General features: G+C 31.3%; 1 protein-coding gene across 1 annotated transcript; it reads left to right on the top strand.

Annotated features, from left to right (window-relative positions):
* Positions 1–939: 939 nt before the first annotated feature.
* LOC129891857 (uncharacterized) lies at positions 940–6,963 on the top strand. Its single transcript, XM_055967334.1, has 2 exons — positions 940–1,177; positions 5,503–6,963. Exon 2 carries the CDS (start codon positions 5,505–5,507, stop codon positions 6,471–6,473), a length of 969 nt encoding a protein of 322 aa, XP_055823309.1. The 5' UTR covers positions 940–1,177; positions 5,503–5,504; the 3' UTR covers positions 6,474–6,963.
* Positions 6,964–17,946: the final 10,983 nt, after the last annotated feature.

The following is a 17,946-nucleotide window of genomic DNA, read 5'->3' as shown; positions in this document are numbered from 1 at the left end:
TCATCTTTTAGTAAATATACTTTAATTAAATTATCATAATTTCCAAATTATTGATTAATATAATAGAGGTACACATTCCTTGGTGAAAAAGTCACCACGATGAAATAATGTCGTCACAATATGTTAAATATGACTCCACCATGTTGATCTTGCATTTGCATCCAAGTGAATCCCTAAAATTAGAGAAAATAATAAAAATAATTTCTTATATTTAATGGCAAATTTAAAACAATTTTTTAAGTATGCACTAAATAATTTGATCCTTTAAGCTAATTTACCAATAACTAATATTTTTAGTCCCCGCCAATATTTAACAAATTCGGTGTGTTAGATTTGAAGGAAATTATGAAAAAAATATATGATAAAATTAGTAGAAACTCACATTTAGAGGTATAAATTTTATAGTTTATACTATTTTTGTTTTATTTCTAAAATTTGGTGTAGTATTTGATTTATAATTCTGCTGTTTTAATATCATTTTAGTGTTTAGTGTAATTTTGATTTTTTGAAATTGTAATGAATATGATGGAACTTTCTTGATATTTCTAATGAACTTTTTCTTCTTCTTTTATTTTCGTCAAATCTAACATATAAAATTTGACAAATATTTAATACAGACTAAGAGTTTTGATACGAGGGATAAGAGATTATTATTTATGAAATTAATTTTAGAATAAGTTTATTCTATGTTTGGTTGAGATAACATCTCGAGATAACTTATCTCGAAATAATACATGGATTATAATGTTGTTTTAAAGTTAAATTATTTATAATTATAAAAGGTGATATGTTTTTAGAATTGATTGAAAAAGAAAAAGTGTCACATAAAATAAAATAAAAAGTATTTTTTAACAAATTTAAAGGATCAACCCATATTAGAATACGAATCAACCCGACCCGTAAATTGAAATCACTGTAAATTGCACGAATATAGTGTAAGCCCACAGCTGCAGGCAGCGAAAACTGGAGAGAGAAAGCAATTGTTGGACGCAAACCCTCAAATCTTCCGGAAAGATTAGAGGAGCGAGGAGGGTAGGGCACAAACACTTTCTCTCTCCTTTCTTCTTTCTCCTCCATACAATTTCTTCTTCTTCTTCTTCCAAATCATATCTTCAAATCGGTCAGTACACAAAGTGCAGATAAACCTAACCTCTAATCTATTCGTTACGGTATTCAGGTACATTTGTTCAAGATCTGATCCGTTTTTGTTACTAAGTATCCATTTTACGGATTTCGTTTGCTTGATTCCTGCTCTAATTTGATGTAGTTATGTAATTATTTGTCTTTAATTTCACATGTATTATGAATTTCGAGCAAAATGTTTTTTTTATTTTTCGTTCCTGATTAGATTGCATATTGATTAGGTTTTTGGTAGTGTTTAAGGTCGGGTTGTTTTGATACTGTTCTATTAGTTTAAAATTGATAGCCTACTTTTTCATTTATATACCATGCATTCATTTCCATAACATATTTTAAAAGTTAGCAAAAAGAGTTGTTATTGGATAACATTATCTAGGAGTTTCACTTAATAGTTGGAATCGGAAAATGAGTCTTTTTGTGTTTGGAAGTTTTTTAAAAGGGCCTTCTGGCTTGTTTTTTTATGTATTAATAAGATGGTTAATCTGTTTGAAAATACCTTATTAATTCTCTATAATTGAGAAGAGCAGAAATGGATATCCTGTTCGAAAGGGTGAGTTTGGGAAGTAAGTACTTGTTTGAAGTAATGATGATGCTATTAACTAATAGAATTGAGTTATTATATTCTATTGTTTCAGTTGGTTGGAGGATCACTATTCTCCTAGTTGAATGACCTTGCTGCTCATATTTGACTTTTGATCATGCACAATTACGGTTGTTTTTTCATATTTTTTCTGGTTACAAAGTGCCAAAGTTGGGGTATTGAGAGAGATTTTGATCCTTAGTGTTCGTATACAAGTTAAGCAACCTAGGCTATCTAGTTGATTGTGTTGCTCATATTTAATTCTTTCCTCTATCCCAATTTATGTCGCTCATTCTGGATTTTTAAAGTTAAAAAGAGTTTCTCTTTGACTAAATATTTTTCATATGGCTTACAAATATTTTAAATTGTCAATTACTATGACTTATAATACATTTTACATAGTTTTCAAATTTGTAAATTTTATTTCAAAAAAATTCAAGATTTAATGTCTAAATTCACGAACAAAATTTTAAAAACTGTGTCTGAATTCACATTCAAAATTTAAAAAATTGACTCTCAAAATCCAAATGGTGCTACAATATTGGGACAAAGGGAGTAAATAAGTAATAATTTGTACTTAGTTTTCCTAGATGGAGGAGCGTATGCCGTATGGCTATAAAAATTGTTGTTGTTGGCTTGATGACAAATTTGGAATGTTTTTACGGGGGTGGGGGATTTGGTATCACCCAACTCCTATGTTTGGTAGTTCAAAGGTAAAGAAAAATTGTATTTCATATCTATAAAATATCTTGATAATAAAAAGGTATAAAATAGTTGCAGCAACAACATACCCAGCGAGATCCCACTAAAAGAGATAAAAGCTATATATTAAAACTTTCAATTTGCTTACAATTTGCATTGACATATGTTCATTAAGATAGGATGGAAACAATGTTCTCTCGCCAATTTGTGTTAAAAAGGGACTCTTTTATTAGGCAAGGGTCTGGCCTAGTGGTTAATAAAGTCGGTGAAACTCTTAGAGATCATGGTTCAATTTCCAGCAGAGAGCTTAAATTTTATTAGATAGGTTTCCCGGTACTTTGTTGGTGGAAGATAGCAGGTACTTGGTGGAATAATTGAGGTGTACACAAGCTGGCCTAAACACAATATTTATAAAAAAAACTTTTTGGTCAGTAATTTTGTGCAATTAAACCCCCTTTGACGTTAGCATATAGACATTCTCTGAATCCTATTTCAAAATCAAGACATTGGCAGGGGAGTTTATAGAGGCAATGCCTATTTAGCTTTTGCCAATTTTGTTTTAATAGCATTTTTTAATCTAGAAACTAATATCGTGGCCTAGTGATTAATAAAAGTGGACCTTGGGTTTTAATTCCCATCTGGCTAAGCTTTGTTAGACAGAGTTACCCGATACTTGTACTAGTGGGAGGTAGCATGTATTTAATAGAATAATTGAGGATTTGAGGTGCACACAAGCTTGGCCCAAACACCATCTTTTTTGCTCTCCCTGTCTTAATTTTATATGAAGCTATTTTCTTTTAGTTAGTCTCAAAAAGAATGACACCATTCTATATTTATTACTCCCTTCGTTTCTTTTTAGTTGTCTTGATAAGGTTTTGCACAACCGTTAAGAAAGAATTAATTAGGAGTTCTGTTTGACTAATATACCCTTTATTAATTATTTAATCTTTATCTATTTACGTGCCTCTTAATTCTAAAATAATTAATGTTATGGGCAAAGTTGGAAAAAGATAATTAATTCTCTCTTGGTTGTTTAAATTCTCTATCTCCATGAGGTAGTGGTAATGTCTGCGTACATCCTACCCTCCCCAGACCCCACTTGTGGTATTTTACTGGGTATGTTGTTGTTGTTGTTGTTGTTGTTGTTGTTGTTGTTTGGTTGTTTAAATTGAATTAGTTTGGAACAAGTATTTTAAGTATACATGATAGCTAAAAAGGAATGGAGGGAGTAACAATTTAACTTTAAAATGTCCATTGTACCCTTAATGAGATGATTTATAGCCACACAAATATTTATGGTTTATTTTAGACCACACAAGGTCCAAAATCTTTTCTTTTCTTCTTAAGCTATGTACCCAGTCAAACATCACATAAATCGAGATGGAGGGAGTAAAGATAAACTTTTTCAGTCACGTTAGCCTATAGCCGTTCTCTCAATCCTATTCCAAAATCATGGCATTGACCAGTGATTTAGAGCCTGTTTGGATTGGCGTTTGTCTTTTGACTTACAAGCTAAAAGTCATAAGTTAGGATTTCTAACTTATGACTTTTGTCTTATTTTTGTTATTTTGGCTTTAAAATAAATGCTTATAAGCGCTTTTTAACATTACCCAAACACTTCAAAATTGCTTAGAAGCTATTTTGGCTTAAAAGCACCTAAAATAAGCCAATCCAAACGGGGACTTAGAAGACAATGGCTATTTTTCTCTCTACATTAGCTACTTACAATTCTTTTCCTTCCTTTTTCCTCTTCAAAACTTCTGCCCCTTTTTTCGTATCTTTTTGGGAAGTTGGTTAACTTGAATTTGTGTTATTGTTCCCATTTTTGTATGAAGTATGTTTTTGTTCCCAATCTTTTCACTTTAAATGTTTTACTTATGATATTGTCGTATTTATTTTAAATTTATTGATGATATAAATAGAGAAGCTCTTGTAACTTTTGGTTTTGGTACCTTCTTGGTACTTAGTCAAAAAACCTTTACCTTATCAAAAAGCGCAGATATTGTCATGCTCAATTGCTATTTAATTTTAAGTGCACTAGATTTAGGAGAATTTTTTTCTTGTAAAAATCTTTCATTCTTCAATGTTATCAATGAGTGTGTTTATAACTATTTAGTTACTTTTTATACTTTTTAAATAAACTTTTATTGTTATACATAGCTGAGTCATATAACATAAATGAGAAGAGAAGCACTAATTATTTTATAATAGACAAAAAGAATCTAAAATAAGGTTGATAATTGGAGGGATGAATAAACATTGTATTTATAAAATTACCCTTCAATGGTCAGATTTTGAGATTGAAGCGGGAAAATATCTATGGTCTAAAGTCGGACAAGGAGAGTGATTTTTAATGAAAAGTTGGCGAATAAATGAATTCACCTATAAAAGGCGTAAACTTTATGGTCCTCTGAAATCTGTCTTGAAGCAGTATGTGTTGGAGGTGATTTCTTCCCATTGGTTCTAGACTTGGTGGACAGAGTTACCAGATATCTGTTACTGATGGGAGGTGGCAGGGGGCAGTTATCCTGTGGAATTAGTTGAAGTGCGCACAAACTGGCCCGAACACCACGGTTATCAAAAACAAAAAAAAAAGCATGTGTTGGAGGTTGGCTTTTCATGAAGCACATCTTTTTGTGTGGTCGAGCTGGTTCATTACGTGTGCATTTAACTGGTGTAGATTTACCTGCTGTACTTTCTAAAATTGGTTAGATAGATGAAACAGAGAGGATGTTAATAATTCAGCTCTCATGTTATGTGGATCAGCTTTGTGTGCACTAAACAGTTTTTGGTGTTTTTAGACATATCTTTATCCTCTAGCTTTTTTCATCAAAGACAGCAAATTTATCTGTTTTAACAACCTCATATCTGAATGCGCGCAAGTTTTAAGTGTAGAGTTTGGGAAACACTTGAAACCTTGCATGATATCTTTTTCTTTCTTTCCAGTTATTGTTTTAATAGTTTAAGCTTTGTTTGTTTAGCAAAAATCTGGTGTACTAACCTCTTCCCTTCCCCCACCCTTCCCATTGGTTTCTTTGTTCCCTTTATTTTGTGGGTGGGGACTGTATCTTCTTTTCCAGAAATGACAAAACCAAGCAAGGTGCGACGGATGGCTGATTTCCATCACCATGATTTGCTGTCTTGCCGCCCAAAAATGTGCAAAAAGTTTCACAAAAAGGAGAATCGACTAAAATCATCAGAGAAGAAAGAATGGGAAGGAGCAACTTGCTCAGTTTGCATGGAGCACCCTCACAATGCAGTGCTGCTGCTTTGCTCATCTTATGACAAGGGATGTCGTCCTTATATGTGTGCCACTAGCTGTCGTTTCTCAAATTGTCTTGAGCAGTACAAGAAAGCGTATACTAAAGTCACATCAATTGAGGGCTCTGAACCAGGGTTGCTGTCAATTGATGATCCTAATTGCTCGTCAGGAGCAGGTTGTTTAGCTGGGGAGTCAGTAGCTGAACTTCTATGCCCACTCTGTCGTGGGCAGGTAAAGGGTTGGACGGTTGTGGAACCTGCACGCAAACATCTAAATGCAAAGAAGAGAACATGCATGCATGAATATTGCTCATTTGTTGGGACGTACAAAAAGCTAAGGAAACATGTAAGGCGGGCGCATCCTTCAGCATGCCCCTTGGAAGTAGACCCTTCACTTGCAGAGAAATGGAAGAAGCTTGAGCACGAGAGAGAGTTGAACGATGTGTTTAGCACAATCAGATCTGCCATGCCTGGGGCAATTGTAATGGGAGATTATGTAATAGAGGGTAATTTCGGAGGCCTCCACAGGAATTTTGCATTGGATGACCATCTCGATGAGACTCTTTTCAGGTCAGAACCTTTTGGCAGTCGGTGGAATGATAATGTCCACTCAGATGATCCTTTCGATGATGGCTATCATTCGTTTGATCAGGATGATTTTTTCGCCCATCATTCTGGCACTGAGACTGCATCTAATGTTTTCAACAGAATTTCTCGACTTCACAGTAGGCTCTTATTGGGAAGATCAAGGAGGCGGCAACGACATCGAGCAAGTAGCCGAATTCGGTGATTTATCAGGAAAAGAAGGTTTTCAAGAGTGGTTGGGATGATGAGACGTGTTTGTTTGACTATGATTTTCTTTGCCGCAACACAGAAAAATATGTGAGACATCCACGTTGCAGATCCTAACCTAACCATGGTTCCTGCAGGTTTTTAGAGGATTGATGACACTGCTTACAGCAATTTGGAGTTCCTTTAGTTGCCTGTAAATAGGAACCTGATTGCATAGTAATAGTATATTCAATCCTAGGCACTTTGATTTCATGAACTAGGAAATAGTTTCATAAATCAGGTAATTTTAAAGAAATTTTTTTCTCTCATTGGATATATCCATCCTTGAGGAAAGAAAGTGGCAACATTTGTGCATGGGGTTAATTTCGTTAACTATGAACTAGTACTAGTAGTTCTCGTATTGTCTTTGGTTTGTGCGTTGGATGATTCGTGTAATAAGCTTATTTCAGAGTACTGGTGCTTGTGTTTTTACCGGCTTGCAATGTCTACGTGATTCGTCGTCTTATGTTTGATAGGATTGTCCCTTTTCTATAGGGGCTAATGTGGAGAATACCACTATCAATTACGAGAAAAAAAAAGTAGCAGCAATTCAATATCAAATGGTTTGAGTTTGGAAGCAATCTGTTATCTATTGATAATGGGAACATATTGCTATTGACTGTGTTACCTATCTATTCTATTATGGTTGGTTCGGAAACATCAAAGCAAGTCCATCATCTCTATCTAGGTACAATCATGGCTTTATTCATTTGTTGAACCTTGGAATCACCATTTGTATTGAGGTCAATCACCACACTAACTCTAACTCTATCATACATACAACAATATACACAAAGTGAGAGTGTATGGCCAACATACACCTTAAGGGATTATGTTTCGATTGCAGCCAATTCAACCACACTTAACTTGCACAAGATTCAACAACAGAAGCTATTGGTAGTCTCCAGTGGTGGCATTCTCCTATAATAGTTAGCATTACTGAATAAGCGAGACATCGATTTGAGGACAGAGAATATTAAGTGTTATATCTTACATTTTAAGCCTTGTTTTCTTTCCACCCCTCAGTGCTCCCACCTCCCGCCACTCATAAGTCCACCCCACTCCCTACCACACCCTTGTCCATAATGTTCTTTCATAATACATATAAATATTTTTAGGACAAACAATGTTTTGCTTAATTACCAAATATCAAAAAGTAAGAGAATATATATTTGAAGAAAATATTTTCCTTCATACAAACACACCTATAGGCTATAACAATATTGGAATGTAATTGCTTTTGATGATCAATTGATACGATATACAACAAAAAAATGGATTAGATGCAAATACCTTGTGACACCGTTTATACTTTTTTTTTTTCAATTGTAGATGATATATATATATACACACACTGTTATATATATATATACACACACTGTTACTCTAATTTTTGGATTTTCATAATATAGAGGTTTTTGGAGTAATTAACTCTTTTTCAATTGATCATTGATTGATAAGAGTAGTAGTTTAACAGTAAGCAAATGTATATCTACTACTGTTCATTTAAGAGCATTTCTCAATTCTAATAATCAAACCAACCATATTTTGTGGATCATAATTCACAAATATTTAGCTATCTTCTGTTTCTTATTCTTCAAAAATGTGTTACTTTTGGAGAATCAGACATATATCCGTTGATAATTTTTAAAGAGTCCGAGTAACATAGATGATGTGTACAAACAAACTGTAGCTAAAAATGAATTTGAAATATCTTGCACAATAGGAAAATCAAATTTACTTCAATAAATGAATTTGAAATATCTTAAGACTTGCACAATAGGAAAATCAAATTTACTTCAATAAGAAACTTCAAAAATTCAACTAAACGGAAGAATACTTGATCATCACGATTGGTGATGTAAAATAGACAGATTGGATTAAATTTGAACAAGTCAAAGTCAGCAAATTATTAATCCGTCAAAACTCAAACTTATTGAACGGACCATATTTGTATGGACTAATTTTGTTAATTCTAAATTTACCATTGTTTACAGACTTGCCAGGCACCTAAGATGTCCTTGAAGAAGCCCTTCAATCTATTCTGCATTAACACAACAGAAATATCACAAATTAGTAGGGAGTTTAAATTCTTTGGACAGACAATATATAGTTTTTTTACAGTCTCAGCTAAAATCAACATACAATAAGTAAGTTTTATATGGAAATCTAAAAAATAAAGTAGAACTTACGATAATAATCAAGTTACTTTGCATTGATAGTATAATTTTTTTTTATACTATCAGCGTGTATATAATTGAAGTTCTAGTCAACAAGCATGTATTATATATATCAAATTGCACATAATTTTTATTATTATAGAAAATAATATATAGTAGGAAGACTTACACAAAAATTAGCTGTTTTCTTTTTTGCTCCTCTGCAGCCTTGTGTTCCAATGTTCTCATACCTCCATTGCTTATCTTTTCTACCAAACAAACGGGAAAATGACAATCTAATCCTTTTTGTCCATCTCCATTTCTGTACAAAATTTTAATAACTCAATATTAATAGGAGTTAGTACACAATATATACAAACCAAAATAAATAAAGCAAATCATCCAAGTGCTTTTGATTGAGTGATAAAGAGCGCAATGTGTGAATTAATTAATAGTTCAAATTCCACCAAGGGGTAATATATCGATTAACACTTCTTCGCTGAAAAATTACATTTGAAAAGTTTTTTTTTTCCTGTTTTGATATGTATATATACTATATGAGTCGAATGTCTATCTGAAACAACTTTTTTACCTCACAAAGATAGAAATAAAGTCTGCATACATCATGTCCTTTCCAGACGTACTCGCGAGGTTATGTTGTTGTTGTTGTTGTATGTATATATATTATATGTTGAATCCCTTGATTTATTTATGTGTTTAATTATTTATATTTTTATTCTCATTAATAATTTTTTTGTATCCACCACTGAATCCAACCATGAATAAAAGTCGAAATATTTAAGTAGAGAATGGTAGATAGACATATCCATTATCGATTGGCGCTCGTAGATTCGTCAAAATCAATAAAAAGTCCATCATGGACCAAGATCCAAATGGATCAATCTTGTTGGGAGGTACTGCCCAAGAAAAGGAAAAGGTTACTTCCGGATCAGGCAACAGTTCCAAACCTTAACTACTTAACTACCAAAGGCTGCTTTCGGTTGGTTTCATAATGGGGCTGTTCACTACAAGCTATCAACACTGTCTTAGATTGAATGTTGACTTATCTTATTGTCGTTCAATCTCTAAGGATTCGCACTATCTGGTCACTGGTTTGAAGTTAGTGCTCCGTGAGTGTATAGCGAACCTAATGTTCTTATTTACTTGTTGGACAGGTTTGAGTGTGGATGGCAAGTGAGTGCCGGCTTTTCAAAGAGTTATTTGGATCCATCCTTATCAACAAGAGAAGGGAATAGGCTTTGAGGGTAATGTCGGAGCCTCTATCTAGCCCACACCAAGGCGAGGCACGTGTTTTCCAAGGTGCTATAAAATAAAAAAACATTTCACTATATATGATTAATTACCTTGTGTTTTTGTTTTGATGAATTGTGAGATAATTGTTGATGATTGACATGCCTTAACTCATGAGCAATGGCTAAAAGTTGTGCTCGACGATTACAACCACATCTCCTTCTTGGCCTTATTAAAATTGGATTTGGATGAATTCTTCTCTTGAAAGGATTACTTCTATCTATGGTTGATGGAGATTCAACTAAGCAACTGATTATAACTCCTTTATTTTTTATTTCCATGTAAAAAAGAAACAGCTTACTTCTTCTATTAATTTGCCTTTGGAGTTCATTTCATCAACTAGTTGTCTTGTTTGTTACTTGCCATTTATTATTTTTGCTCTTTCTGATTAAAGAAACTATTTTTGCGAGGTTTTAGTTATGTTGTTATGGTCTTTGGCCGATAAAAACTGAGATTTAGTTTGAGAACTAATTTTCACTCCCTACTTTCTCTCTAAAATTATTTTTCATGTTTAGAAAAATAGTTGTCTCAAATGATTTATCATTTTTAGAAGTTCAAGATAAATTAAGTATTCTTTTACCATTTTATCTTTAGTAATAATTGTTATTAAAAACTACAAACATTTTAATTATAATTAAGGTGATAACACATAAATAAAGAATATGCTGAACGATAAAAATTTTTATCTTAAGACACAAGTAAGGATAAAATAATCATGAATATATATGTACAATTTTTTTTTTGGTTAAACTAATGTCAAATACATGAATCTATTAGCTTTATGTACAAATAAAATAAAAATGCATAAATCAATGATAGAGATACTTTTATATGAAAATACTTACCCAATTATCAATTTATATAGTCAACATACAAAACAAAGATATGTTTGTTCTAATGCTAATATCGAATATATGAATCTATTAGCATTATATCTGTTAATAAAATCCAAAAAAAAGTGAAAATAAATCGATTTTGAGGGTTTAGAATGTAAATTAATTTTTGAGAGGAAACTTATAGAATTTTGGGAGAAAGATTAAAAGTTTCAATAATGAGTGAGATTGAAAAAGTTATGGTAAAATCCCATATAGCATAATTAAAAGGTATTAAAACAAAAGTGTGAATTTTTTTACCATTTGATTAGGCTAAAAAATGGGATAATATTTTGGAAAGTTGGAAAATAATACAATATTATTTTAGTACTAAACTTAGTACACGTTGATGTTAAAAAATGAAAACTTTACGCACAAATAAAAGTTACTGAAAATGATCAAGGGCTAAATAGATGGAAAAGAACCTTAGAAAAATGGCAGACCTAGGTAAATAATTTAACTTTCAATCAAGTGTATTGTTTAGTTTTATATGGAGGGATCATGAATTCACGTACCCTAATTTTTGCTAATAAATTCGCTCATGAATATATACTTTAATAAGTTGATAAACGTAATTATAAATATATAAGTTTATTGAATAATTCAAGCTTCAGCTTGTTATAAATTGATATTTATAATGTTTATATGAAAATTCAAGATTCTTGGTAATTCAAACCCAAAGTTTAATGAATTAGCCCATGCTTGACTAGCTAGCGGACAAATGACCATGCATCTTTTTTATCTCTCCCATATTTTTATTTGTATAATATTTCACATTTACGATTAAATGTATGAGAATTGACCCTTAGCCCTTTCTTTTAATGCACTTACACCTTATTCGGATGATTGTTACATATCGTTTCATAATGTATTGTGTTGTATTTATTGTACTATATATATGATTTTGGTGCATTTAGAAAACTTATATCGTTTTCTGTCGTTGAAAAAATATCATCAAGACGTGTGAATAATTGACCTTGAAACAACAATGATTAATTACTCTTGCTATAAAACAAGATCGTATTTTATCTTTGTTATCTTTTCTCAATAATGAGAAACAATTTAAAAGAACTAAGTCGACCGTTGGAACTATTGATTTTAAAGCCGAAATAAATAGGATTATTTTTTCTTCGTTTGAATCATAATTACAAGAATGTTGATTTGAGCGAATCTAGATTTGAGTATCGTGTCGTAAGAAAATAATAAATCGGAAAAAAAGAAATATGTTTTTATTGAATTGATTCTCTTGTTGGATTTGTTAAATTTTTTGAAAATGTTTCATTTAAGAAATAAGTACCTTAGAAATAATAAAAATAATTTTCCTAATGAAAATAAGAAAAACAAACTTCACTAGTTACATTTCACATTAATCGTATTTGTTCCAACCTTTAATATCTCCTACTTCCACACCGAGGGGTGATTCAACTATAAAGCCAATGAAGCTAACTCATTTTTCAAGTAAACATTTTTGTTGACACCCAAATTTGATCCTCCACAACACAAATTAGCTATCAAGTTTTTTTGAATTTCGAACATTTTGAAATAATTGGTTTTTATAAAAAAAAAGATATTTTCATGTTATTCTTAACAATTTTTTATCTTTTTATAAATTTTAGAATAATATACATATTTCTATATAATTATATCTTTGATTACTATTTCTGTGGTTATTCGAAAATCATCTCAAAAGATTTTATTTTTTACTAAATACAATGTTAGTTAGGTTAGTTTAATTATAATTAGTATTTTTGAAATTTTTAGTTTTTTCTATAAAAAAATTATTCTCCCATATCGAAAATTGATGAATAATTTGGGAGTTTTGGAGCCTATATAAAGGCTCATATTCTCATTAAGAAAGGGAAGAAGTGGAAAGTTTTTAACCATCCCAAAGTTAGAAATTTTCTTAACTTGGCTAGGATTTTGGACTCTTGTCCTCAGCCTAAAAGTTGTAAAAAATTCTAACTTTCAATCTATATTTTTCTTCAAGGAAAATAGAAGATTGAAGCCAAAATTTAGGCTAAGAACAGTGTTCTTATAACATCAAACCCACGAAGGTTTGAGTCTAAATTTTCATTTTTTTTATGGATTGGAGTTCCATCAAGCTCTTGGGTGGTGGTGAAGTTGTCTTCCGCTCGGCGTCTTCACTCTCGCTGCCCGAAAAGAGGTAAAATCATTTTTCAGCTTTATTTTATTTAATTATTTCATGTTCTATATTTAGTTGATTCGTAGTCTTATTTTTTTTTAGTTAGCATGTATTAAGAATAATTAAATTAATGATAGACATTTTTTATAGTTAGCATGTGTTAGGAATAATTAGCTATAATGTGTTAGGATTATTTAATGAAAGATCTTAGTTTTGTTCATTATTTTTCCAAATAGTTTTCTTTGACAAAATATATTTTCATATTTTTAATTTCTTCTTTTAACATGATTTAAATAACAAAAATATGCTTAAAGTTGTTATTTAATTAGAACTTTTATGGCCTAATTGATGTAATTCCTTCTTTAAAATTTGAGCTAGTATAGCGTATATATTAAATCCGTGTTTAGTTAGTTGAATATATTTCTTCTTTCCTTTCCTTTGTCTACATATATACATGTTGTTGTTAGTCACTTCTAGGATGCCATCAATTTGATGACTTAAAATATCATAATATCATGCCATCATGTCATATCAATTCGAGTCCATCTTTAGACTCCATCCTTGCATTCATTGAGTTTTGAGTCTCCCATCATCTTGCTCGAATTGCTGGAAAGTTGATACATGGAAAGAAAAGCTAATATACATGATTTGAATATTGATATTGGGCTCTATACATGGAATACAGGTGGAAAACAGTGTCTTATACACTCAGATATAGTATCTATATAGTCTTATGTGTAAGAAAACAATGTTGTATACACTGATATACAATCTGATATACAGTGATATACAATAGATACAGGGAACAAACATGTGGTATACTGTGTGTATACAGTTTGATATACAGAAATAATGTTGTATACACTATATATAGCATATATACAGTCTGATATACAATATATATACAACTGCGATATACAGTGAAATTGTGTTTAAGACCCAAAACACAGATAGCCCAACAACTTAATCCGGGCGTACAGAAACTAAGTGTCGGACAATATTTTCATGTGTTATTTTTTGTTTATTTATATTGATTCGGGTTGTAATAATTTATTTATTTACTTATGTTATTTATGTTTGCTTAAATATTAATTTTAATTTGTTTTAACTTAATTAGATTCCCCTAAAGATAAATCAATCCATGTTAATTTACTCTTTAAATAATTTTCTACCTTTACTATTTGATAAACTTTTTACTTTTTTTATACACATGTATATTATTTTCAAATGTTTAATTTTGATCATTTTTTTTAAAAAATAATAATTTTAAAGTCTTCATTTCCTTTTAAATTAATATTTTCAAAAGTTAGTCAAATAATTTTTTAAATTGTCGGATAACCGCTCGTTAGCGGCCACTTTGAATGCTTAACACCTTCTCAAAGTGAAAATAAGAACCTCGTACCATTTTCTCTAAATTTTCAAGATTTAAATATGTTAGGGTCTTTTAAATTAAGTTTTCTTAATTTTTTTTAAAAATTAAGTGGCAACTCTTCTTTTCTAAAATTGATTACTTCTCTATAAAGTTGAAATTAATTTTAAACCATCTCTTTTCAACATAACAATTTCATGTTCCTGTTTTGAAGAAGCCTAAAGGGTTTCTGTCTTGTTTAGAATTAGACAACTTTTAGGTTATTTACGCTTCTTGAGACCGGCATAGGAGGTCAACGATTGTTGTAAAAGCTATTGAATGAATCTATTTTATTCTAATTCAATCTAAGAAGAAAAAAGTCATGCTTTATAAGATTTGAACTTAGGATATCAAATTTTCCAGTTCCATGTTCTATCGAACTGAATGAAATCAGTTTGAAATACCGGTAAGAATAACAGAGTTTGACCATCAAAATAGGATTACCTGATCTATACATCAACATAGAGATTATTGGAAGCAATATATAGCAACAACAAATAGTCACCAATATTTTAAGGAACTTGGTTCTTTGGTTTATTTTCGGGTTGAAAAATTTAAATTTTTGTTTTTTCGGATTTAGGAAAACAAAAAGTGAAAAAACCGAATCATTTAGAGTAGTGTTTTATATACACTATATATATATATATATATATATATATATATATATATATATATATAATTTTTACTTGACATATAGTCACCATTTAAGGAACTTTAAGTTTGAGTGTTAAACCATTTTCTTAGTTACTCACTTCTTTGTGTTAATTATAGATATAAAATGCACCATTCTCAATCTTTATAGTAGGGGCATGCATTTATAAAAAACTTTTAAATGTTATGTTTTTAATGTTTAGATTTTAACTTGTATGTCTCGAGATCATCTATTAAATTTGAAGAGGTCATGAGTTCAGTTTCCTACTTGGTTTCCACATGGTTCATATTACTTTGTGTAGAACTTTACTCAAGGATTGTGGCAAGTAAATATCTTCATATTTTACTATACTCTAAGTCTCTAACAGGAAGTATATTCCAGTTTGTACAAATGCAACTTAAGAGAAAATTATATTCTTTGACCTGTTATGCTTCTTACAAAGATTTAGTTTGGTATTCAAGATCAGATCCAGTAATTTGCTATTGTTGTCCAGAATTCCCGTGGAAGAGTGTTTACATCCACACAAAGGTATTGCTACTTAAAATATCCTGTAATTTACTTTCTTCCGATAATTTCTTTGATAGGTTGCTTGAAAGATAATTACACACCTGAATGTGACTTTCTATTTCTTTTTGATAATTTATGCATATATACAACAGTTCTTTCTTTTGCAGAGAAGGAACATAGTGATCAAATGTTTGCCACTGTTTCTCCATTGTGGAATTAGCTCCTTTGGTTCTTGACTGGTAACATTGGCAGTGGTCCTCTTTTATAGAGGGATCAATACGATCCACCATGGGTCCATAGTCTCATATATGAGATGTGAACTAGACTGCTGGAGAAACTTCTATATATTTGCTGGGTGATAAAATGCGGCATGTTCTGTCTCTCTCTCTTTTCTTTTGGGTGTGTATGTGTAAATAGTTTGGTGCTGCATGTTTCTGACTCTCTTTGCAGTGAAGTTCCAAACCTCCAGGAAATGCTAGCCGATCATTCCAGTTAATGGTGTATCCAGTGGCCATCATGTATGGTTCCGGACAGGATGTTCCACAGGAAAGTCGGTTATAGAAATTCTCACATAACAAAACATTTATACCTATTTGTCTTTGTGAACTTCTTTAGCAGACATTTAGTTGTGGTGGATGAAGGGAGTTCAGTTGCAGTTCTTTCTTTAGTTGAGTTAAATTCTTAAATTAAGTTGGATTGTAGTGTACACTTTTTAGCCTGAGGAAAATGCATACTTTTTATGTACTTAACTATCTAATTCAAGGTCTAGCTCTGTAAGCTAAACTTTGTATGACAATATAATAACATGCATAAATTACTTTAGTACATGATTGGCGACAAATGTTTCTTCATGATAAAACAAATGTTACATAGCCTTAGCACATAAATGTTCTTTTTTGTACTTTGCAACCAGCAAATATCAAATTTGGATGAGAAAGAAAGAAAAGTGAAAAAGAAAATGATGCAGCTATTTGATGTCTGACTAAGTCTTTGGCGTATGGATGGATTCAGAGTTATAATATTCCAACGTGCAGGTTAGGCAAGTCATTGTGGCTTCTAGTCCTTCATAATCAGAGTATTTTAAGGTTCCAACTTCAAAGGTGCGTTTGTTTTCATTCTTACTGAATTGACATGACTGGTGTTTGATGTATGAATTTTCAGCGTAGTTGTGGAACAAAAAAACAAGGAAGTTCTTCTCTGGCCGTTTGGATTGGCTTATCAGCTGTTTTCAGCTTTTTTTGTGTGTTTGATTGACCAACCTAAAGTCATTTTGTGCTTAAAATAAGCCCAATAAATAGTTGGTTTATTTGGTGAACTTATTTTAAGCAGTTTAGTTAAAAAAAAAAGTTGGTTATAAGTAGTTTTCAACTTATAAGCTGCTTAAAAATAAATCAATCCAAACAGGCTACTAGTCAACATCTGTTGGTTTGGCTGATTAATAAGACTACCTTTAAGCAGTATTAAAGAATATATTTTATTTCTTGCAGAGTTTTCCTTTTTGAGCCCCATGATTTATTGGAAATGTCTTTTCTACCTTCATAAGGTAGGAGGTAGGATCATGTACACACGATCATCCTGATACTCCACTTATGATATTATACTGATATGTTTTTGTTGTTCAGAATTTTCCTTCTTCTTTTAACTTAGCATCATAGCTTTGACTTTAATATGTCTCTTAAACAGCGGTCCCTTTTAGGAAGTCACTTCATTATTTTTAATATTGAAATGATAAATTTATAAATCTTACTTAAAATCCCATCTGATCCATTTGCACATTTCTGTGTTACCTTATTTGCTTGGTGTATATTTCCTATGGAACACAAATTGTAGATTACTTGATTAATTAAGGGTAACTGCAGAATAAAATATAAACGTATCAAATAGTACCCCTCAGCTTCTTTGGGGACTTGCTGCAGTGGTATAGCTACATAGACGGAAGGGTGATCAAGTTGACCATCTTTCATCGAGAAATTATTCATTGAATATCTTTTGTCAGAAATTGCATTATATATAATATATTGAACACCTTTTGTAAAATTCCTAACTTTCCCATTAGGACTTTGTGCGTGTGAAAAATTGAAACTATGTACTGTTTCTGTCCCAAAATAAGTGTCGCTTTAACAAAAATTACATTCATCCTAAAAAATTAATAAATACAATGTGTAGTTTACTAAACTATTTCTATTTAACAAATGTTTCTTGAGAACCCTTCTGAGTGGCCTAGTGGTTTGGGTTTGGAACTTTCATGTTGGAGGGTTTCAAGTTCGAAATCCCTTGCCAACGAAAGTAAGGAGTTCGCCTTTTGGATCGAGCTCGTGCTTATTTTGAGACAGAAGAAGTATTTTCCAAATTGGCAACAGTAATACTATTTACAAGTCAT

The sequence above is a fragment of the Solanum dulcamara genome, chromosome 6, assembly GCF_947179165.1.
Source record: "Solanum dulcamara chromosome 6, daSolDulc1.2, whole genome shotgun sequence".
Lineage (NCBI taxonomy): Eukaryota > Viridiplantae > Streptophyta > Magnoliopsida > Solanales > Solanaceae > Solanum > Solanum dulcamara.
This window is presented reverse-complemented; position numbering and strand designations above follow the sequence as displayed.

Coding starts and splice junctions, on each gene's coding strand:
- LOC129891857 (XM_055967334.1), top strand. CDS start 5,505: ATGACAAAACCAAGCAAGGTGCGACGGATGGCTGATTTCCATCACCAT.